General features: G+C 43.7%; 1 protein-coding gene across 2 annotated transcripts; it reads left to right on the top strand.

The window, feature by feature from the left end:
* The first annotated feature begins 336 nt into the window (after nucleotides 1-336).
* GTF3C3 (general transcription factor IIIC subunit 3) lies at nucleotides 337-19,331 on the top strand. 2 transcript variants are annotated; one of them, XM_054171718.1, is made up of 19 exons: nucleotides 337-508; nucleotides 1,585-1,687; nucleotides 4,515-4,708; nucleotides 5,112-5,235; nucleotides 5,695-5,886; nucleotides 6,865-7,030; nucleotides 7,750-7,897; nucleotides 8,483-8,555; nucleotides 9,568-9,654; nucleotides 10,243-10,346; nucleotides 11,650-11,821; nucleotides 12,267-12,469; nucleotides 13,062-13,163; nucleotides 13,933-14,068; nucleotides 14,707-14,944; nucleotides 15,881-16,071; nucleotides 16,313-16,437; nucleotides 17,759-17,911; nucleotides 18,650-19,331. In XM_054171718.1, exons 1-19 carry the CDS (start codon nucleotides 410-412, stop codon nucleotides 18,770-18,772), a joined length of 2,733 nt encoding a protein of 910 aa, XP_054027693.1. In that variant the 5' UTR covers nucleotides 337-409; the 3' UTR covers nucleotides 18,773-19,331. The 2 variants fall into 2 exon arrangements, 1 of the variants encoding a protein (XP_054027693.1); XR_008462812.1 differs by lacking the exon at nucleotides 18,650-19,331 and having other exon boundaries at nucleotides 16,318-16,437; nucleotides 17,759-17,869.
* Nucleotides 19,332-19,958: the final 627 nt, after the last annotated feature.

Below are 19,958 nucleotides of genomic sequence, written 5' to 3'. Positions count from 1 at the left end.
CATCTGCGCCATAACTGTATATGAAATTAAGAAATCCTTCTCATGTCAAAATAACATTTCTGAAGAAATAAAAGATCTACAGAGAGAGCAGGTACAGAGGCACTTTCCTGCCCTCATGCTGCTAGCTCCTCCGAGGCAGAGAGCACAGCAGCAGCAGCAGCTCCCCACAGCCCCCTGGGCTCAGGAGGTCCTCTAGCCCAAAACCCGGCGGCCTCCCCCGCTCCCAGGAGACATTTTTCCCCGGGAAGCTCTCCCTGTTTCCCCCCTCCCCGCGGCAGCCGGGCAGGAACTCGCCTGCGAGCGCGCGAGGCGCGGCGGGCGCCATTAGAGGGGGGACCCGCGTCCCGCTCGCAACTACGTTCCCGAGCGCCGGCTGCGGCACTTCCCGCCCTCGGCTCGTGCCCGCACCATGTCGGGCTTCAGCCCGGAGCTGATCGATTATCTGGAGGGGAAGATCTCCTTCGAGGAGTTCGAGCGGCGGCGAGAGGAGCGTAAGAGCCGCGAGAAGGTGAGTCTGCCCCGCTGACAGCCCCGCGGCCCGCCCCGGCCCGCTCCCTCCGTGGCACCACCTGGCAGGGCACCGACCGCGTCAGGGGCTGCCTCTCCTTTGTATGGGGAGGCTTATGTCAAGTGTTCCTGTGCTCAGCTTTTGATTACTGTGCAGAGCTGTCGGTTATGTCCACATCACTGTTAATTTCTTAGCAAAAATGACAAGAAACTAACCTGGATTTGTACGGGTCATTAGAGACTGGTAGGACAAGTTGTTCAAGGCAGCTTAGACCTTTCGGAGGCACAGAATGCGACGGTTTGGTTCATGCCAGTGCGGCTTAAGGCACTGGACTGGATAAAAGCTGGCGGCAGTTACTTTCAGGCACCGAAATGAAAATTTTCTTTACGTTGGAGTAATGAGCAGAATCGGGTCTGGATATAAAATCATCCAGCATATACTAGTACCACTCTTCCACCATCTGTGTGAGACTGAAGGAGAAGACCAAATTTTATTCCTTTTGGTATTTTTTCTGGATTATTGACAGTAATAAATACAGGGAGAGACAGCTCCATGTCTAAAAGTAAGCAGATGGAAGCATTATGAGACACGCTATGTGCTTGATTGGAGTATTGTTGTTAATTTCGCCATCATTACCTCAAAATGCAGCTGGTCTTTGGAGCTTGTCTGAAATGGAAGGATAAGTGATATACTAGGGCAGCCTTCTCCCTGGACTAACAAGTACTGTTTGGGTATTTAATTTTGCATTTTAAAAGGCAGATTTCTAAAAGGATTTGTCACATGTTTGTGCCTTGTCAGCCATATCACCTTACCTCACTGTAATGCCAAGTAAGCTAAGCAATGGGCTAGTCTCTTCAGTGAAAAGTAATGTGCATGGTCACTATCTGAGTCATCTCACGTTCACAGGAATATCAATGCAGTGCTGTGTTCCTTCAGAGCTGTAGGGCTCTATCCACCTGTTTCACTTGCAGTGCAGAAGCTGGAAACCCCTGGTCCAAGTGCTGGCTGTAAATATTAGAGCAAATAGGAATGAGTCATGTTATAAAGCTGATAATTGGTATTGTTGGTGTGTATAGGATGGTGAAAATACGTCTGCTGATGAAAACACTGAAGATGTAGATGCTCCATCTTCATCAAAAAAAGCATCTGGGAAATCCCAAGATCAGGAGGAAACTGACGGTAAACGTTAATGAAATCATTCCAGTGAAAAATGCATTTAAAAGGCCAATGGAAGCATTTTATCAGTGATAGGTGACTTTTATACTTGTCTGCAGTTTTTTGTGTCTGTGTAAGATGTTCCAAGTCTCACAGAAAGACTGATTGGCCATTGGAATGGGCTACCCAGGGAAGTGGTGGAGTCACCATCACTGGAGGTGTTTAGGAAGAGACTGGCTGAGGCACTTGGTGCCATCATTTAGTTGATTAGGTAGTGTTGGGTGATAGGTTGGACTCGATGATCTCAAAGGTCTTTTCCAACCTATTCTATTCTATGTCACCGCCAGGGTTGTAATTCATTTAGCGTGTTTAAGAGACTGGACCTGGCCAATCTTTTTTTCTGGGAAACACTTCAGTTTTCACCTTCTGGCCTCCTAACAGAATAACCACATGGCCTCAATTATTTACTCTCTGAAGTTACAAATAAGGCCTTCTGTTTTGGTTTGGGTTTTTTTTCCTGTTCATCTCTTTGCTAGTCTTTTGTCAGGTCCTGAATGTTTCAGAACTTATGATTCTACTGTGTGAGTGTTGCCTTTTCATCCTAAGTGAAATAAAATAGCTAAAAAGAGGACTTTCTCTTTCTTTGTGTTGTTCTCCTACTCAGTTACTGTTTGACCTGTTTAGGGTGCCTGTGTGTTTATTTCTCTCCTGCTGGATATTTGGAGCTACAAATTCTCTGTGTGCTTTTCTTTGTACAGTTACTGGGATATCTCCTTAGGTGCCTTAGCAATATGAGTTTAATATCCTCATAATGTAACATAGCAAAAGGATTTACAGCTGGTGTTATGTGCAGCACTTCTCTCCTTAGTTTGTATCAGTGCTGGCTTAACTCCTGCCTCATGTTCTGGCTTTGAGCTTGGAATTTTGGGTGCTGCAGTTTGCTTCAGAACACCTGTTCAGAAGCTCTACTGCACGCACCAGCCAGGGCACATTCTTTTGGGGCTGCCAGGGCTATGAGATAGCAAAGTGCAATTTTTGGTCTCTTCAGTGTTGATTCTTAGATTCTTCTTGCTGCTTTCGTTGTAAATTTTCATCATCTGTTTGTGTTTTGGGGGCTTTTTGTGTTGTGGAGTGGTTTGTGTGTGGGTTTGGGGCTTTTTGTATTGTTGTGTTTGGGTGTTTGAGGTTTTTGGTGGTGGTGGTTTGGGTTTTTTTTCTTTGTGAGTTGGTTTGTTTGGTGGTGGCTTTTATTTAAAAAAGAGACCTTAAATCGTCTCACCTGAAATGCACCTCAGTAGTACCTCGGTTTTGCCTCCTATCCTAGAAGGACAGGAAGTGAGCACTGGAAGTGTGGCTGGAGTCAAATATCTGTGGTTCTTTACTGAACATTTCTTTGTTTTTTTGATGAAATACTTCCAAGTTTCTCCATTTTTCTCTGTATTCCACCCTGTTTGTTACAGGTTTTTTTCCATGTCTGTCATCTTTATCTTGGAAAAAATAAACATAGATCTGTGTGCTAGTTTTACTTCTGCTCATACTACAGAGAGCACAGAAGTCTAAAGAGCAGTCAGAATCAAGGAAACTTTGATACTGTTTATTTAAGGAGCTGTTGCTAGAATCTGACTTGGGATATTCAGAGGAAAAATGTTAGAAAAGGTCAGTGTTAAAATCGCTTTTGGATCATGAATCTTCAGAGCTAATCTGCTACAATCCTCAGGTGATCCCTGCATCTAAGGAGACTGGAATTAAAGGGTAATGAAATTAATACATGTTTTTTTAGATGGTGCAGGAAGAAAAGTCTTGATTTTTAGATACCTAATATCAAAGTTAGAATAGAAACAACCAAATAGATATCTAAGTCTGAAAAAACCCAAAAACCTACACTCACCAGAAATAAGGATAAAGTCAGGTGTGGTATCCAGTTCAATATTGTGTGTGGGCAATACATGATAGATTTGTTTTTCAGCCTCAGCCTGATAACTGTGGTTGTTCTGTTACCAGATCTTTAGATGCCCGATCCCCCAGCTGAAACCTTCAAACACTAAGTGTTTTGATATCTTGCATAGGTAGAGACTGATGGGGTTTTATAACCTTAGGTTACTTAGAAATGAAAAGTTATCGTTAAAAAAGATCTTCATAACTTGGTAGTTTGCACAGATAGGCACTTGTGGGGTGTAATAACCCTGAGCTAATTTAGTAATGCAAGGCTGTCATTAAAAAAAATAGGATTTTTAAAATACATGATCTGCTTTAATAATAGCAATTTTGGATGTATAGCCTCACATCCTTATTTTAAAGAATGCTGTTATTTCTTCTCCCAGCGAAATGTGAATGATCTGGATTTTGCCTTTACACATGTTAAAAGGCCCTTACTGTCAGGAACAGAAAGGTTACAAGATCCTGGGTTAAATTTGTCTTCTAAAAATTGGTCCCTGCCCTGTTGTTTAGCACAATTGTCTGCTCACTTACCCTCTTCAGCTGAAAAGCCTGACTTCACCTGACCAGTTCAGCGCTGGGAAATTGCTTGATACATTTCTCTTATGAGGACTGAGAAGAATGTTGACTAAACTGCTGCTTTGTTCTGTGTACTCCTCCATGCTTTCAGCTCAAATATCCCAAAAATGCTAGAGCCTGGGGGATACTATGCATTGGTGATGGATAGCACAGAGCTTTAAAACCAAAGAAGGTGCTTAACAGTATTTATGCATTTCAGCAAGACTTTTTCTTAAGAATTGCTGGTTCAAGTGGGCTACTAAGTATGAAGAGTTCTGTTTCCCCTGCACTTGTCCCAGTAAGCAACATGTGCTCTGGATTACACTCTTTATTACATTTTTGCTTCCTTCTCAACCAGGAGAAACTTCAGATGGCGTCAGTAAATCTGTTCATCGGGTCTTTGCATCCATGCTTGGGGAAAATGAAGAGGAGGAGGAGGATGAAGAGGAAGAAGAAGAAGAGGAAGAAGAAACTACTACTGAGCAACCCACAGCTGGTGATGTTTTCGTGCTGGAGATGGTACTTAATCGAGAGACCAAGAAAATGATGAAGGCAAGTATTTGAACTTTGAGAGAACTCCCCTGTTTCTCCTGAAGCATGGTGCAAAAAAGTCCATTTGTGTGACTTTAGCTACTTGCTGAGAAACCTGCCTGAAAATCAATCCATGTAGGATACTTCTGGTTATGGTGGTGTCAGCTATCTTTGTTTTTGTTAAAATTCCTGTAGATTACTGTTTGCAAACTTCCAAAAGTAATTAAATGAATTTTTGCAGCATCTGGATTGTCTGCATTAGATACCAGAGTTACTGTCAGGTGTGGAAATCAGCACAAATTTGGGTCAGTTTAGTATCACTAGTACTTAGGTAAACTCATATTAAGCACAAGTGTGACTGTTGTCTCCTGAATGTGATCACAGCTTAATCCTCAGTAGATCAAAAATCCCCTTTTCCATTTAGGAGAAAAGACCTCGCAGCAAACTTCCTCGTGCCTTGAGGGGTCTGATGGGAGAGGCCAATATCCGGTTTGCTCGAGGAGAACGCGAGGAGGCCATTCTGATGTGCATGGAAATCATTCGACAGGGTATGTTACAGTGCTTAAACCTTTTGGGCTGTAAGGGCAAGTGAAATTGTCATGCATACCAGGAAAATGCAGTGTGCCTCTGCTGGGGATGAAAATACTCAGCACAAGGCAAGTCACTCTGAAAGCAGTGTGGAATTGAGAACATAGAGCCTGCTTCTTTTACTGTTTTGCTTGCAAAAGGAAACCAGCACCCAAACTCTGCAGAGGCCTTTGCTTAGCTTTACACGGTTTGCTTTTACTGTCTTTGTAGAAGCAAGGTATGAACATCAGCATGACTTGCAATGGAGAATAATGCTATAAATATTTGTAAAGATTCAGTCAAGCTGCAAGTTTTTTCCTGAATCTAAACAGTGGTCTTTCCTATAATTGTCATATCTGTAGTTGCACAAAAGCAAATTAAGAATTATTGTTTTCAAACCACCCTGAAAACAACTAATCATTCTTCTTGTCTTTTCACAGCTCCTCTTGCTCATGAGCCATTTTCTACTCTTGCCATGATCTATGAAGACCAGGGTGACATGGAGAAGTCTTTACAGTTTGAACTGATTGCAGCTCACCTAAATCCCAGTGATACTGAGGAATGGGTTAGATTGGCTGAAATGTCACTGGAACAGGACAATATTAAGCAAGCTGTCTTTTGCTACACAAAAGGTAGCAAACATTTTAATAGTTGAAAATAAATGTTAGGATCTTGAAATGGTCATAGGTTGGAAGGAACCTAGCTAGTTCTAACCGCCTGCCATGTGCAGGGACACTTCCTACTAGAACAGCTTGTTTAAAACCCCATCCAATCTGGCTTTCAATGCTTCCCGGCTTAGATCCTCCATAGCTTCTCTGGACAACCTCCAGAAAAGGTTCCAGTGGCTTACCACCCTCATGGGGAAGAATTTAATCCTCATGTCTAATCTCAGTCCTACTGCTTCCAGTTTGAAGCCATTACCCCTTCTCCTGTCACCACATGCCTTGGTGAAAAGTCCATCTCAAGCACTCCTGTAGCCACCTTCAAATACTGGAAGGATACTCTAAGGTCTCCCCAGAGCCTTTTCTTCTCCAGGCTGAATAATGTCAACTCTCTCAGCCTGCCTTTGTAGGAAAGGTGCTCCTGCCCTTGGATCATTTTCAAAGCTTCCAGCCTAGCTTTTAACAGTTCCACATCCTTTCTTGTGCTGAGGACTCCAGAGCTGGCCCCAGTACTGCAGGTGGGGTCTCAGCAGAGGGTCAGAATCCCCTCCACCTGCTGCCCACACTGCTGGGGATCAGTCCAGGGCATGGGTGGCTCTGCACTGTGAGTGAACAGTGCCAGCTTGTGTTGGGCTTCTGATTACCCAGCATCCCCAAGTCCATTCTCCATCCAGCCTGGATTTGTGCTTGGGATTGCCCAACTCAGGGCAATACCATAGGTGCTAATGGCAGCAGTTCTGTTTTCTTCTGCTTTCTAATTCAGCTTGCTGCAGTTTGCTGAGATTCTGGTACCTCTATCCAGAGTCGGGGAGTCATTAATCCTTAACGTAGGATGCCCTTACCAAAACCTGGTACGTGCCCATAAGCCTTCATGTAGTCAGGGAAATAACTCTGAAATCCATTGTTGCCTTTTCCTATGCTAGACTGCTAATAGGCTTCTTCTTGCAGCTCTGAAATACGACGCAACCAACGTGCGTTACCTGTGGGAGAGATCGAGCCTGTATGAGCAACTGGGGGAGCACAAGATGGCTATGGACGGCTACAGGCGCATCCTGAACCTCCTCTCCCCCTCTGATGGAGAACGCTTCATGCAGCTGGCAAGAGACATGGCAAAGTGAGTTGTTCTGGAATACAGCATGCTTTGGTTTCCTAGAATTCCTCACAAGATGGTGCTGATAAGCTCTGCAGCTGCTGCAAGCTGGGTGTGTGACTGAAAAAATGCATCTGATTTTCCTGGGATGAGCCCACCACAGGCATTCAATCCACAGCTGCTGTCGCGTTATCCTGTGCAGGATCAATGCATCAGCTTAGAAGTGTTGCATTCTCTTGCTCGCGACAGAGAACACTTGTGGTTGAAGTTTGCAGCCCTATTATTGTGGTTTTAATAACTTGCTAAACTAATTTATATCTCAGCTTACATAAGTTGTAGGAAACTGTTACCAGCCTGTTTCCAAACAGTTAAAGTGTGTTGATCCTTGTGGTTGTGAAATACACCACAATAATGCAAGGATTTGTATTGTAACACTATTATTAATGAAGATTTTTTCTGAAATCAGGTTAATGTGGTACATCATCAATAATTTGGCTGGAGGTGGGGAATACTGTGATGAAAAATCCAGAAATGTCCTAACATGATTGTTTGAAATACATTAAAACTGACAGTTGCAAGGAAAGATAAAAATGGCCCCTTTCTCACCATCTTTTGTAATTTGCTAATGAAAATATGTGCAATTAGGCAAAAATAAAAGAAATAGGAAAATCCTTTTGCTTGTGTTCAAAGAGCATGTTGCCAGTTACCTCAGATACTTAATGTCTCTCATCTGTGTTTTGTAGGAGTTATTATGAAGCCAATGATGTGACCTCTGCCATTGAGATAATAGAAGAAGCATTTACTAAGCACCAGAGCCTGGTCTCCATGGAAGATGTTAACATCTCAGCTGAGCTGTATATTTCCTCCAAACAGTATGACAAAGCACTGGCGGTATGGAGAACTAAATACATTCCTATGTTGTGTTCAGCACCTCTTTGCTGGTCAGGATGGACAGTCTATGTTCTTATAGTGCTTAGACATGGTCCTGGTTCTGTTGCTGATCAGATACTTCCTCAAAAGGGTTGTCAGGTCCTGGAACAGGCTGCCCAGAGAAGTGGCAGAGGCCACATCCCTGGAGGTGTTTTTTATAAAAGACATGTAGATGTGGTGCTGAGGTTTAGCCGTGAACTTGGCAGTGCTGGGTTAATGATTGGACTTGATGATCTCAAAGGTCTTTTCGAGCCTAAACCATTCTGTGATTACCTGGTACTTTATTTCTAGTCTTCCAAGAGGCATTAAAAGAAACTATAAATGCTGAAAACTCTTCTAGTTATGATGAAGGTAGCTGTTGTATTTGTTAAAGAAATGCAGGACACGAGGTGATCAAACTCGATACTAGCCAACTGACCATGTGTGAAATGAGTTCAGCTTTTTTTCTCATAACTCTGGTGATATCTAAACCAACTGCCATGCGAGCTGGTTACTCCATATGTCCTGTGAACCTTTAAAATTATTTGATTTACTCATCTGTTCCAGGTTATTACAGATTTTGCAGGAATTGTACTTGAAAAGAAAACACCAGAAAAAAGTCCAGCCGAGGAGAAGAAAGGTTAGTAGCTAACAAGCGGTTAGCTTGCCCCTGCTGCTCATCTAATGTGACATCTTTCCTTCCATTTCCTTTTCTGCTCTCGTGGATATTTTGAAGCACATTGACAGGCTTTTCTTTTCTGAAACTTTCCAGTGTCTCTTAATGACTTACATGGCATGACCTCAGCTCCCTTTAAGGAGTTTCTCTGATGTCCAATTAGCCCTGCTGACTCATGAAGTACAAGAGCTGCACTCCAGGCAGCTGCAGCCTTTTAGAGTTCTAAACATTCCTGGGAGTATTTACATCAGTCCAGCTATTTCTAAACAGCTTCTGAAAAAATCTTGGATAAGCTTAGTGGTTTCTATGCACAAGAATCTCAACCCAAGAGTAATATTCTTCATAAACCCGACTTCTGCTATTTTGAAGCAGAATGAAATGTTTAGATGTATGCAAATCTGGGAATGCTGGCTTGTAACTCAGTAGAGTGAGCTGTCTTTGAGAAGCCTGCTTTGTGAAATTCGTTGCTTCAGTCTTAAAATGTTTGGGCTGTGGAATGATGCCAGCACACCAGCTCCATAAGCAGAGGGTCTGTTGCTGGATTAAACTGGTTGATGTTTCAGCACTTCAAACACAGTGTAGGGATAACATACTTACGTTGGCTTTTTGCTTTAATGGACCAGGTGAAAATACAGTTGGTCAGTGAACGACTGACCTGATACAGACTTAGAACAGATCATTTATAAGAAGCTAAATAATAATGGGTCTGGGAATTATAAGAGTTTTGCTAAGTTACCTGGGGTGTGCCATTAGGACAAAGCTTCTAAAGTGTATTGGGTTGGACTGAGCTTGCTTCTTGCTGTTGATTTATAACTTTTGTGACTGTTTCCTGCTCTGCTGTCCTTCAAAATGATGGGGGGAAAAAAAGCCCAAACCCCACTTTCCAGAGTAAGCTACCAATTGATCATGAATTCACAAGCACTTCTGGCTTGTGGCTTTGGTGCTCCCAGGGTAACCTGCTAATCTGTTTTAAAAGATACAGGGACAGTGGCAGAACCTGAGGGAAGCCAGGAGGCCATGACTGATGACCAGAGTCTTCCAGTTGCTGAATCCAGTGCTGCAGGTATTTTAACTTGTTGGGTTTGTGCAAGACTGTGAACTGATCATATGCTCAGGCTGCAATCATATGAAAATGGAGGAAGATTTCTAACCGCAAAGAAATAGGGCTTCATCCAGGAAAGGTTTCTTGTATACTCTCCTCCTTACTCAGAACTTACTTCTAACAGTGTATACAGCCAGATCTCTGGTACACAGGATCAGCTTAGGAACAAATACTGTAATACAGAGTATATCCTTCAAAAAGCAAGGAGAAGAGGGTACAGGTGCAGGAATTGCTAAGGGAAAGATTTATGAAGCAAACATCTTGAGAGGGCAAAAGTTCTAAGTGCACCCTACAGGATCCTGCTGTGGAAATCCATGCAGACAGGCAGCACTTGATACTAGGTGTGACATGATTAGCGTCAGAGCAGGAAGAAGTTGTTCCAACTCTCTGGAAAGATACAAAAGGAGGGGGGAGGCCAGGCCTACATCAATGTTTGCTAGAGTCACTGAGAGTGTATTTCCTTAGCAGATCTGAACATGGCCTGGGGCAGTTTGTGAAATGCTTGTTAAAGTTTCTGGATTCAGAAAGGAATTTTTAATCTTTTCACAGCTGCGGAGAAGGTCAGCTGCTCCATACCTGAGGGCGTTCCCATCGACATCACGGTCAAGCTGATGGTGTGCTTGGTTCACTTGAACATCCTAGAGCCTCTCAATGTAAGTAGGAACCAACCCAAAAGTTGGGGGATGTTTTAATAAGTTACCAAAGGCAGTAATTTTTCCTGTCTTCATGTGGCTGAGGTCATTGAGAGAGCTGTGGAGATTGGTTTTGCCTCCCTCCCACTCAAGGACAGAAATTTGTCAAACCTGTAACAGCAGAAACACTGGGTTTGTCCTTACAAAGCATGCCTTCAGTGGAAGTATTGCTGAAGCACAGTGAATCACAGCCCCTGTGCTCTGGCAGATCTGGGACCATGCTGCGTAGTTGTTGAATACTAAGGACCACATTCTTCCATTGAATGCTCCATTGGGCAGCACTCCTCAGGGATGGGCACCTGTTGGGTACCAAATGGATGTGAAATGGGTAGAACAGAAAAATGTGCCTTTTTCAGGAGTTCTGAAATTCAGGCCTTTCTTTCACTTTTTTACACTAACAAATAAAGGAAGTGTAGTTCAGAATGCAAACACAATAAAAATCATAGAACCATGGAATTATTTTGCTTGGAAAAGACCTCTAAGATCATTGAGTCCAATCTTCAACCTAGGACTGCCATGGCCATTAAACCATGTCCACAAGTGCCACGCCCACATGTCTCAACTCCTCTGGGGATGGTGACTCCACCACCTCCCTGTGGGTAGCATGTCCACAGCATAAAAATTAGTATTATGGGTTTAAGAAACTGGCATGTCTTAAACCATAGAGTACAGACCTCCAGAGGCTAGAGAGGTCCAGAGGTGGACTGGAAATCTTTTGTTATTTTGTTTCCAGAATGCCTCCATCTCCCCTTTATAAAGGAACAGCACAACCTGTTCTGCCCCTTCTCTCCCTGCGCCCTTCCTGATGTGGGCTCCCTCTTTTCGGGTTTGCAGGAGAGTGGGGCCTGGTGCTGCTGGCAAGCTGAATTTTTAGCTTCATCATTCAGGGCTGGGTAGGAAGGTTTAGGGAGGTATGTTGTGGGGGGCACATTTGAGGCCTGGGTTTTTGGCTGGGTTTGGGGGAAGGTTTGTGGAAAGCTTTGGCTTAATGAGATTTTGTGGTAAGCTGAGAGAAAGAGCTGGGCTGAGGCTGGTTTTGTACGTTGTTGTATATAGTTGTGAAGAGTACTTCCATTTAAACTTCTAATTTTTTGCAATCTGGTGTAGAGCATTTCATTTCAGCTTCTTTGAGAAGGGTTAGAGAGTATCTGTCTAGCTCCTTAAAGACAGTGAGCTTTCTGGAGCCATATGTAAAAGAGAGCAATTCTTTGGTTATTTGTGCTTTTAGTGGTTTGTGTATTGTTTTTTGTGTTTTTCCTTTAAGCCTCTTCTGACCACTCTGGTAGAACAAAATCCAGAAGAAATGGGTGACTTGTACTTAGATGTTGCAGAGGCGTTTCTGGATGTGGGAGAGTACAACTCGGCGCTGCCTCTCTTGAGCTCCCTTGTCTGCTCCGAGCGGTACAACTTGGCTGTTGTCTGGCTGCGGCATGCGGGTGAGGAGCAGCAGGGCTGCTGAGGGATGATAATGATACAATGCTGAGCATTGCCAGGGACCTTTATCTAAGATCACAGGAATTTTTGAGTGACATGTTGAATGATCATTGGTATTTGCCAACCTATAATTGGAATTTGTTGTAAGAACCTTGTCACGGAGCATTTTCTTGTTCGTCATGTAGATTGAAACTTACTTCAGGTAAAAACACTTGGTGAAGTGAAAGAGCATCTATTCTGCATTCCATCCTCTGTCAAGTGATGATACTTTAGGTGAAAATGTGGATGCAGCAGCACGTATTTCAGAATATTTTCACTTTAATCATGCCCAATATAGGTGGTTTTAACTGAACAAGTGTCTATGAGGTAAAAAAGTCTATGAGGTATTTTACAAGCTTTGAAATCTTCTGCTCTTCACATGTATTGTGGTGTACTTGGTATTTCTAGAGTGCTTGAAGGCTTTGGGACACATGGAGCGTGCTGCAGAGAGCTATGCCAAAGTTGTTGATCTTGCCCCACTGCACTTGGATGCAAGAATCTCACTTTCCACACTTCAGCAGCAGCTGGGCCGACCTGAGAAGGCTCTGGAGGCACTGGAACCCATGTATGACCCAGACACACTGGCACAGGATGCCAACGCTGCCCAGCAGGTGGGTGAAGCATTCTGCCCTTCCAGTTTAGGGAACATTATTCTGCTGAGCAGTGGTAGCAACCAAAGCTGTCAGCTACCTAGGTGCACGAATTAAGCCTGATCTCCAGCATGGTGAGCCTTCAGAGTGCAGCAAATGACTCACTACAGAGCATCAGGGATGAGGCCTTGTAGCTCACACTCCCTGACCATTTTAGCAGTATTTCCCTTGTCCTACCTGATTACTTTCAGATGAATTGCAAGCTCTGGCCACTGAGAACCACTCTTGACACTGATCACTTTGCATCAAGTTGATCAGCTTCCTGATGTGGGTGGTTTGGCCTCTATAATGCTGTAGCCAAGTTTCTCTATCTCTTCTCCAGCAGCACCTTCACTGTAGGTAAGAGTTATGCCTAATTTCTCTGGAAGCTGAGAATTTCAAACAACATCTACTGCAGGGCTTACCTGCAGGATCTTACCTGCTGCTGCCAAGATTCTTACAGCTCGCAAGAAGCTTTTACAGTCCTATTGGTACTGTAGTGAGCCAAACCAGTTCATTTCATGAACTCATTTTCTGTGCAAGAGGTTGAATAATAACATTTAATATTCTCTAGGAATTAAAGCTGCTTCTTCATCGCTCCACGCTGTTGTATTCCCAAGGCAAAATGTACGGTTACATTGACACCTTACTCACAATGCTGGCAATGCTACTGAAGGTAAGCCAAGCTTTCCAGCTGTGAGTAGGGTTAAGACAAGACACAAAAAAGCTTAGGAGGAAAGCCAGTGGATTTTATACTCAAATGATTCATTTTGTTAGACCATAATCTTGCAGGGAGCCTGTAATACTGGTGTCCCTGCCTGTAGGGACAGAGCAGAGAGCAACCTGTGTGTGCAGTGTCTTCAGCAACATGTTTCTCAGTGTACACAGAACACACTGAATTCTAATGCTGCTTTATAGCTTCTAGTGCTTTCTTGAGGTGTGGATACTGGTTTCTATTTCAGCAATTTGCTTTTGAAGTCCTTAGATCTAGTTGTCTCATTTTCCTGAAGTAAAATGACCCAGGCCCCCCAATTTATTTGGCCAGTAAATACAGCGGTAGTGGGTTTGCATTGGGAGAGAGGGGAATAGTTAGACTTCAGTTTTATCTATTACTATTGTATTACATTGGTTGAATAGCTGATTACCCACCTACTTCTGAAACTGATGCAGAAACCCCTTATCCTTGTTGTGCCTGTGCAAACAGCTTTGATTTCAATATATACAGGGATGTTCCAGAAGTCTGTTAAGTCATTTAAGGAGAGTTTGTAGCTTCTTTTGCTCCAGTTTGGACTGGAGCATGAGACAGTGCAGAAATAACACTCTCCTTGGGAGTTTCTAAGCTGCCTTTTGTCATGCAGTGAGAGCAAGATGGATTGGCCATGAGGCTGCCTTTGTCACAGATGTATTGTTGTAACCTGAAATGTTGCCCTTAAATTTGTTTCTAGGTAGCAATGAGCAGAGCTCAGGTGTGTTTGATATCTAGTTCCAAATCTGGAGAGAGACACCTCTATCTTATTAAGGTGTCAAGGGATAAAATCTCTGACAATGACGACCAAGAGACAGCAAATTGCGATGCAAAAGGTAACAAACATTTATTAAAGCAACAAGATGAACTTAGTTCTGAAATGTTAAGTAAATGTGACTTGTTTGGCACACTCAATCCATGCAGTTAACATTGCTTTATGTCTAGGGCAGAGAAGGCGGCAAAAATTAAGATGATACCATTTAAGGGAATAATAATTCAGAGAAAAATAATATGGCTACAGAAAAATTCAAATGGGGAAGGACCTCGAGAGATCATAATGCCCAGCATTGTTCTCAGTGCACATACAGTGCAAGCACATCTAGAACAGAAATATATGTTTTGATAGAGCTGTGATGCTTTTAGCTGGCCCAGACTCGCTTGAGCCACCCTTAGGTAGATTCGGAAGAGTAACTGTAATGCATTGCTGTAGGAGCTTTATGACTTACCCTGTGTGCATTTCTTGTCATTTGTACCCAAGTTTTTCAGGTTTTTAGCTGGTATTTTATAAATGGCACTTAAAGTAAAAAAAGAAAAAGGAAGAAAAAAAGTAGTAAAGACTCTATCTTTATTTTACCTGTTAATGCTGAGATGGTTTTGAGAAGGTCAGTAGAACATAAGTGCTTTTTCTTTTATTATTTGAGAGTTTAGCCCTCTTGTTGGAATTTTCTCAACTTCCTGACTTGAATCTTTGTAGCGATTTTTGCCGTTCTCACGAGTGTGCTGGCAAAAGATGATTGGTGGAACCTGCTCCTGAAGGCTATTTATTCCTTGTGTGACCTCTCCCGGTACAAGGAGGCAGAGCTACTTGTGGATTCCTCATTGGAGTATTATTCGTTTTATGATGATAGACAGAAGCGCAAGGAGCTGGAATACTTCGGTCTCTCTGCTGCAATTCTGGACAAGAACTTCAGGAAAGCATACAACTATATCAGGTGGGGCAGAGCAGCTTCATCTGTACATGCTTTCACTGGGGCTGTTGTACTGCTGAGACTGTTCCCAAAGGAGGCAGCTGTTGTTCTTCAGCTTGAGATAAAACAAATGAGGAAAGGCTGACAGACCTGCTGCTGTTTGGCCTTGAGAAGAGAGGGCCTTGAAGGCCTGAGAGGGAATCTTCTCATTGCTCAGCAAGAGCTTAAGGACCTGTGGGGGGCAAGAGGATGGGGCCAGACTCTTGTCAGGGGTGCCCAGTGACAGGACAAAGGGCAAAAGGCACAAACTGGAACCCAGGAGGTTCCATCTGTACATGAGGAGAAAATTCTTTGCTGTGAGGGTGCTGGAGCCTTGGAGCAGGCTACTCAGAGAGGTTGTGGAGTCTGCTTTTCTGGAGAGATTCCAAACCCACCTGGACACTGTGACCCTAGACAACCTGCTGTGGGTGACCCTGCTTTAGCCAGGGGGTTGGGCTAGATGATGCCCAGAGGTGCTTTCCAATGCCTACCATGCTGGGATGCTGTACAGGGCTTTCTGACAGCCTCTGATACCAAGAAGTGCATAATGAATTGTTTAGGGTTGGAAGGGACCTCAAGGATCATCTAGTTCCAACCCCCTCGCCCTGGGTAGGGACACCTCACACTAGATCAAGTTGCTCAGATGCACATCCAGCCTGGCCTTAAAAACCTCCAGGGATGGGGCTTCCACCACCTCCTTGGGCAACCTGTTCCAATATCTCACCACCCTCATGGTGAGTGCAGTAGGTTGGTTGATTTTGCCAGAACCGTTGGGTCTCTTTCACTCTCACCTTAGCCTCGGTCACTGACCTGCTCTTTGAATTTTACCTTCCCTAAACTGTTTAGGTTTTATTGCAGCTACAGCATTACCTATATAGCATTTGCTAATTTCCTGTATACTTTCATACTTATACTGTACAGAATCATGGTGATGGAAAATGTCAATAAACCTCAGCTGTGGAACATCTTCAACCAAGTCACTATGCAGTCTCAGGATGTCCGTCACCATCGCTTCTGTCTGCGCTTGATGCTGAAGAACCCGGACAACCATGCACTCTGTGTCCTGAATGGGCACAATGCCTTTGTGTCTGGCAGCTTCAAGCATGCACTTGGTAACAACATTTATCTTCAATAGTAATAAATATCACAAGTGAATGGGGTTTTTTTCTGAGAAGGATTTTGTAAAGTAATTTTTTTCATACCTCAGAAAATGATAGCTGATTTAACAGTGTCAGTCTGATGCTTTGATTTTTCTTAGCTGATTCTTCTAATTTGAAGAGGTTGGGTTTTGCCCTTAAAATTCTTAAGGGATGCTTTTCACAACCACCATCTTGATTGAATTGTTTGCTTTAGGACAGTATGTGCAAGCCTTCCGTGCAAACCCTGATGAACCTCTGTACAGCCTTTGCATTGGCTTGACTTTCATCCACATGGCCTCTCAGAAGTATGTGTTGAAGAGGCATGCTCTCCTAGTACAGGTGAGTTACTGGAATTAATCTTACCAGCAGCGTTTCCTGGCTCTGTATCTTGCTGTTATGGCTACAACACACTCTGTTTAAATCACTTGCCACCACGGAATCATAGAATGGCTCAGGTTGGAAGGGACCTCAGAGACTCCAGCTTCCCTGCCATGGTCAGGGATGTCTCTCAGCTAGACTCAGCTGCTCAAGACCTCATCCAGCCTGGCCTTGAACACCCCCAGGGAGGAGTCATCCACAACCTTCCTGGACAGCCCGTTCCAGAGTCCCACCACCCTCGTACCGAAGAACTTCTTCCTAAGATCCAGTCTAAACCTACTTTTTCCTCAGATTCAAACCATTCCCCCTTGTCCTGTTGCTCAACACCTTTATAGAAAATCCCTCTCCAGCCTTTGTGTATGATTCTTTCAGGTATTGAGAGGCAGCTCTATGGTCCCCTTGGAGTCTTCTCCAGCTGAACAAGCCCAGCTCCCTTAGCCTATCCTCACAGCAGAGGTGCTCCAGCCCTTGGATCACCTTTGTCGCCCTCCCCTGGACTCACTCCAACACCTCTGTGTCCTTCTTATACTGGGGACACCAGAACTGGACACAATATTTGAGGTGGGATCTCAGCAGAGCAGAGCAAAGGGGCAGAATCTCCTCTCTTGTCCTGCTGACCTCGCTTCTCTTGATGCAGTCCAGCACACAGCTGCCTTCTGGGCTGCCTGAGGGTACTGCTGGCTCGTGGTGAGCTTCTTGTCACTCAGCACCACCAGGTGTTTCTTCAGAGTTAGTCTTGACCCACTGTGCACCCAGATGAGAGAGGAGACCATTCTTTTAGACTACAGCTACATGCATCTGAATCTGTTCTTGATGAACCCCGTAGCTTGTTCTCTATCTGTACCCAGTGATTGCTCACAGAGATGTTTGTGAAAATATTACTGATTTCAGCCTTGATGGCTGTAATCTGGGTTTTCTTCCCTGTTCTCTTCTTGCTCTCCTTGCTCTGAAGAAGTGCTGTAGTGTAGGATCTCTGCCATGTGCCTTTCACAGACATGTCTCTCAAACTGCATTGCTGAAGCAAATATTATAGACTTAGGAAGTGATTGGTTTCCCTGTCTTCTTTTCCCCCTTCTAGCTGCCTCTTACAGGCTTCCAGTTTAGGCTACACTCAACTTCTCAGTTCCTTTATTCACCTTTTTCTCTTCATCTGTCAGATCCAGTTAACAGACCACAGGCTGATTATTCCCATGCAGGATATTGGCAGTTGTTTGTCCTACTCTCCACTAAATATTTCCATTACCTTGAAATGCCTTTTCACAAATGTGTATGATGTGTACAGGGATTCTCCTTCCTTCACCGGTACCTGGACCTGCGTGGACCATGTCAAGAGTCTTTCTACAACATTGGCCGTGGCCTTCATCAGCTGGGACTGCTGCACCTGGCAATCCACTATTACCAGAAAGTCCTTGACCTTCCTCCCCTCACCTTAGAGGTACTATGTCTTTGTAAGTTGTGTACAGAGAATAAAGGCAGGTCCATGTGAATAACATCTCAGCCACCTTTGAAACAGGTGCAACTGATAGGTGGAATGAGCAGCAAAAAGGGTCATTAAAGAACTTCACCTGAACAAACAGCTGAGCTTTATTCTGTTGCATGTAAACTGCAAGTTTTCTCTGCTCACTAACATGCTGGAGCTATAAGGACCAGTATCAAAAATGCCTAAATACATCTGAGCCATGGTTTTTGTCCAGCTGAGCTGCAGTAGCTCATCCCAGCTGATATCATACATTTACAAGCCTGGGCTGAAAGAATGTTCCTGCCTAGCTTTGGCATGGGTAGGTAAAAAAATTACAGATGTATTTAGGCAAGGAGAAGAGTTGAGAAAGTGAAGAGGTTACATAGGTGTTAGTCAGTGCTGGGAGTTGGAGGCAGCCATCGTGAGTGGCAGAATTCACATTGACTAAAGAAGTAAATACTTGGCTTACAAATTAATTAAAGGTTTATGAGCTGGCTAGCTAATTTATAGCTAGTGTTTTGAGTATGTAATTACATAATTTGGTGATTAACAACATGTTGAAACTCATTAAAGAAGGGCACAAGGAAAGACATTTCCTGGTTGATTACAGCTCCTATCAACCATATGTGATTTGATGCCACTAATTGCTTCTTGTCTTTCAAGTTTTGTACCATTTTTGCATAGGGGTAACTTTTTACATCCTTACCTCTACAGGGAATTGAAACTGACCAGACAGACTTGAGGAGAGACACTGCCTTTAACTTGTCACTTATTTACCAGAGCAGTGGAAACACCAGGCTGGCACAGAAGATGTTGTACACCTATGCTGTTGTATGATGAACTTTATGGCAGGAAGCGATGCTCTCTGTATCAAGCTTTGCATTATGCAGTGCTGGAGAAACTGGTTTCCTGTACAGCTTTGTCTGTAGGTGGTCAGTCATGGCTTGGCTGTAGATAAGCTTTCTGGACTTTCTATACTGCTGCCATAGGAGCTGTGTCACCTGCAGATGGAAGCCATCCCAAGCACAACACGGACAAGCTCACCTCTCTGTATGGCTCTCCTGTGCCGCACTGCTCTGGGATCTGACAGCCAGTTCTGTATGTGCGCCAGACCAGGAAAACAGTCAGACGGTGAGGCCGTTCAAGAAGCCACATGCACTGGTGAGGAGGGGTTTAATGTGCAGCATTACATTACTATCCTCTAGAAGAAATGGGCTTGTACTGTTCCCAGGAGGATGGAGAACTCAGATCTTTAGAGAATTCAGAGACTTCTAGGAGTCCATACTCCCAGCAGCTGCTGTTTGTGAAAGAGAGGGATTTCTATTTTACTGAAATCGTTGCAACCTTTGTTCTTCTGATCTTGTTAATAAAAATCCTGAGGTTGATGTTTACTCATTCCCAGCAGATATTGATCCTACCTAATAGCTTAGAGGAAAAATTAATATAATGATACCACACAGCTTATTATTTAACATAGATCACAAATGCCCTGGGGTTTGAATTACTTCTGACGGTTGAACAGCAGCATCTGATAGTGGAAGCATGCTGCTGCCAACCCAGCAAAAGAGGAGCAGGGCTTTACCATAAACAAATTAATCCTTATTCTTCAATCCTTATTCTTCATTGGCCTTTTCACATCTTGTATTCTCAGGGATTTAGATTTTTTTTGTTGTTGTTTGCAGCAACTGACTCCTGTCACTTCACACAGAAGAGTTTGTCATGTCCCGGGAAACAGGGCCCTCAGCACGGAAGTAGCGCTTAGAATCAGCAGAGACCCTTTACACAGTTTTGGAACAGAATACCATAGGAATCTGAGTCTGACATACTCAGACCCTACTGCTTGTATATTATTTTAAGTAGACTTGACAAAGAGGGAGGTTATGGGGTATTTTTTTAAAGAATTGTCTTTAAAACTGTGCATCATCAAGGCATTACCCTAAATTACTTTACTTCTGATCCCTAGTGCTGCCACAATTCTGAAGTAGCTCAGGTTTTACACCCAGGAGATATGGATCTTGAGCAC

This window comes from Dryobates pubescens, chromosome 2 (genome assembly GCF_014839835.1).
Source record: "Dryobates pubescens isolate bDryPub1 chromosome 2, bDryPub1.pri, whole genome shotgun sequence".
Taxonomy (NCBI): Eukaryota; Metazoa; Chordata; class Aves; order Piciformes; family Picidae; genus Dryobates; species Dryobates pubescens.
This window is presented reverse-complemented; position numbering and strand designations above follow the sequence as displayed.

Coding starts and splice junctions, on each gene's coding strand:
- GTF3C3 (XM_054171718.1), top strand. CDS start 410: ATGTCGGGCTTCAGCCCGGAGCTGATCGATTATCTGGAGGGGAAGATC. Junction 7,031..7,749: donor CTGGCAAGAGACATGGCAAA/GTGAGTTGTTCT, acceptor TGTGTTTTGTAG/GAGTTATTATGAAGCCAATG. Junction 9,655..10,242: donor TGCTGAATCCAGTGCTGCAG/GTATTTTAACTT, acceptor ATCTTTTCACAG/CTGCGGAGAAGGTCAGCTGC.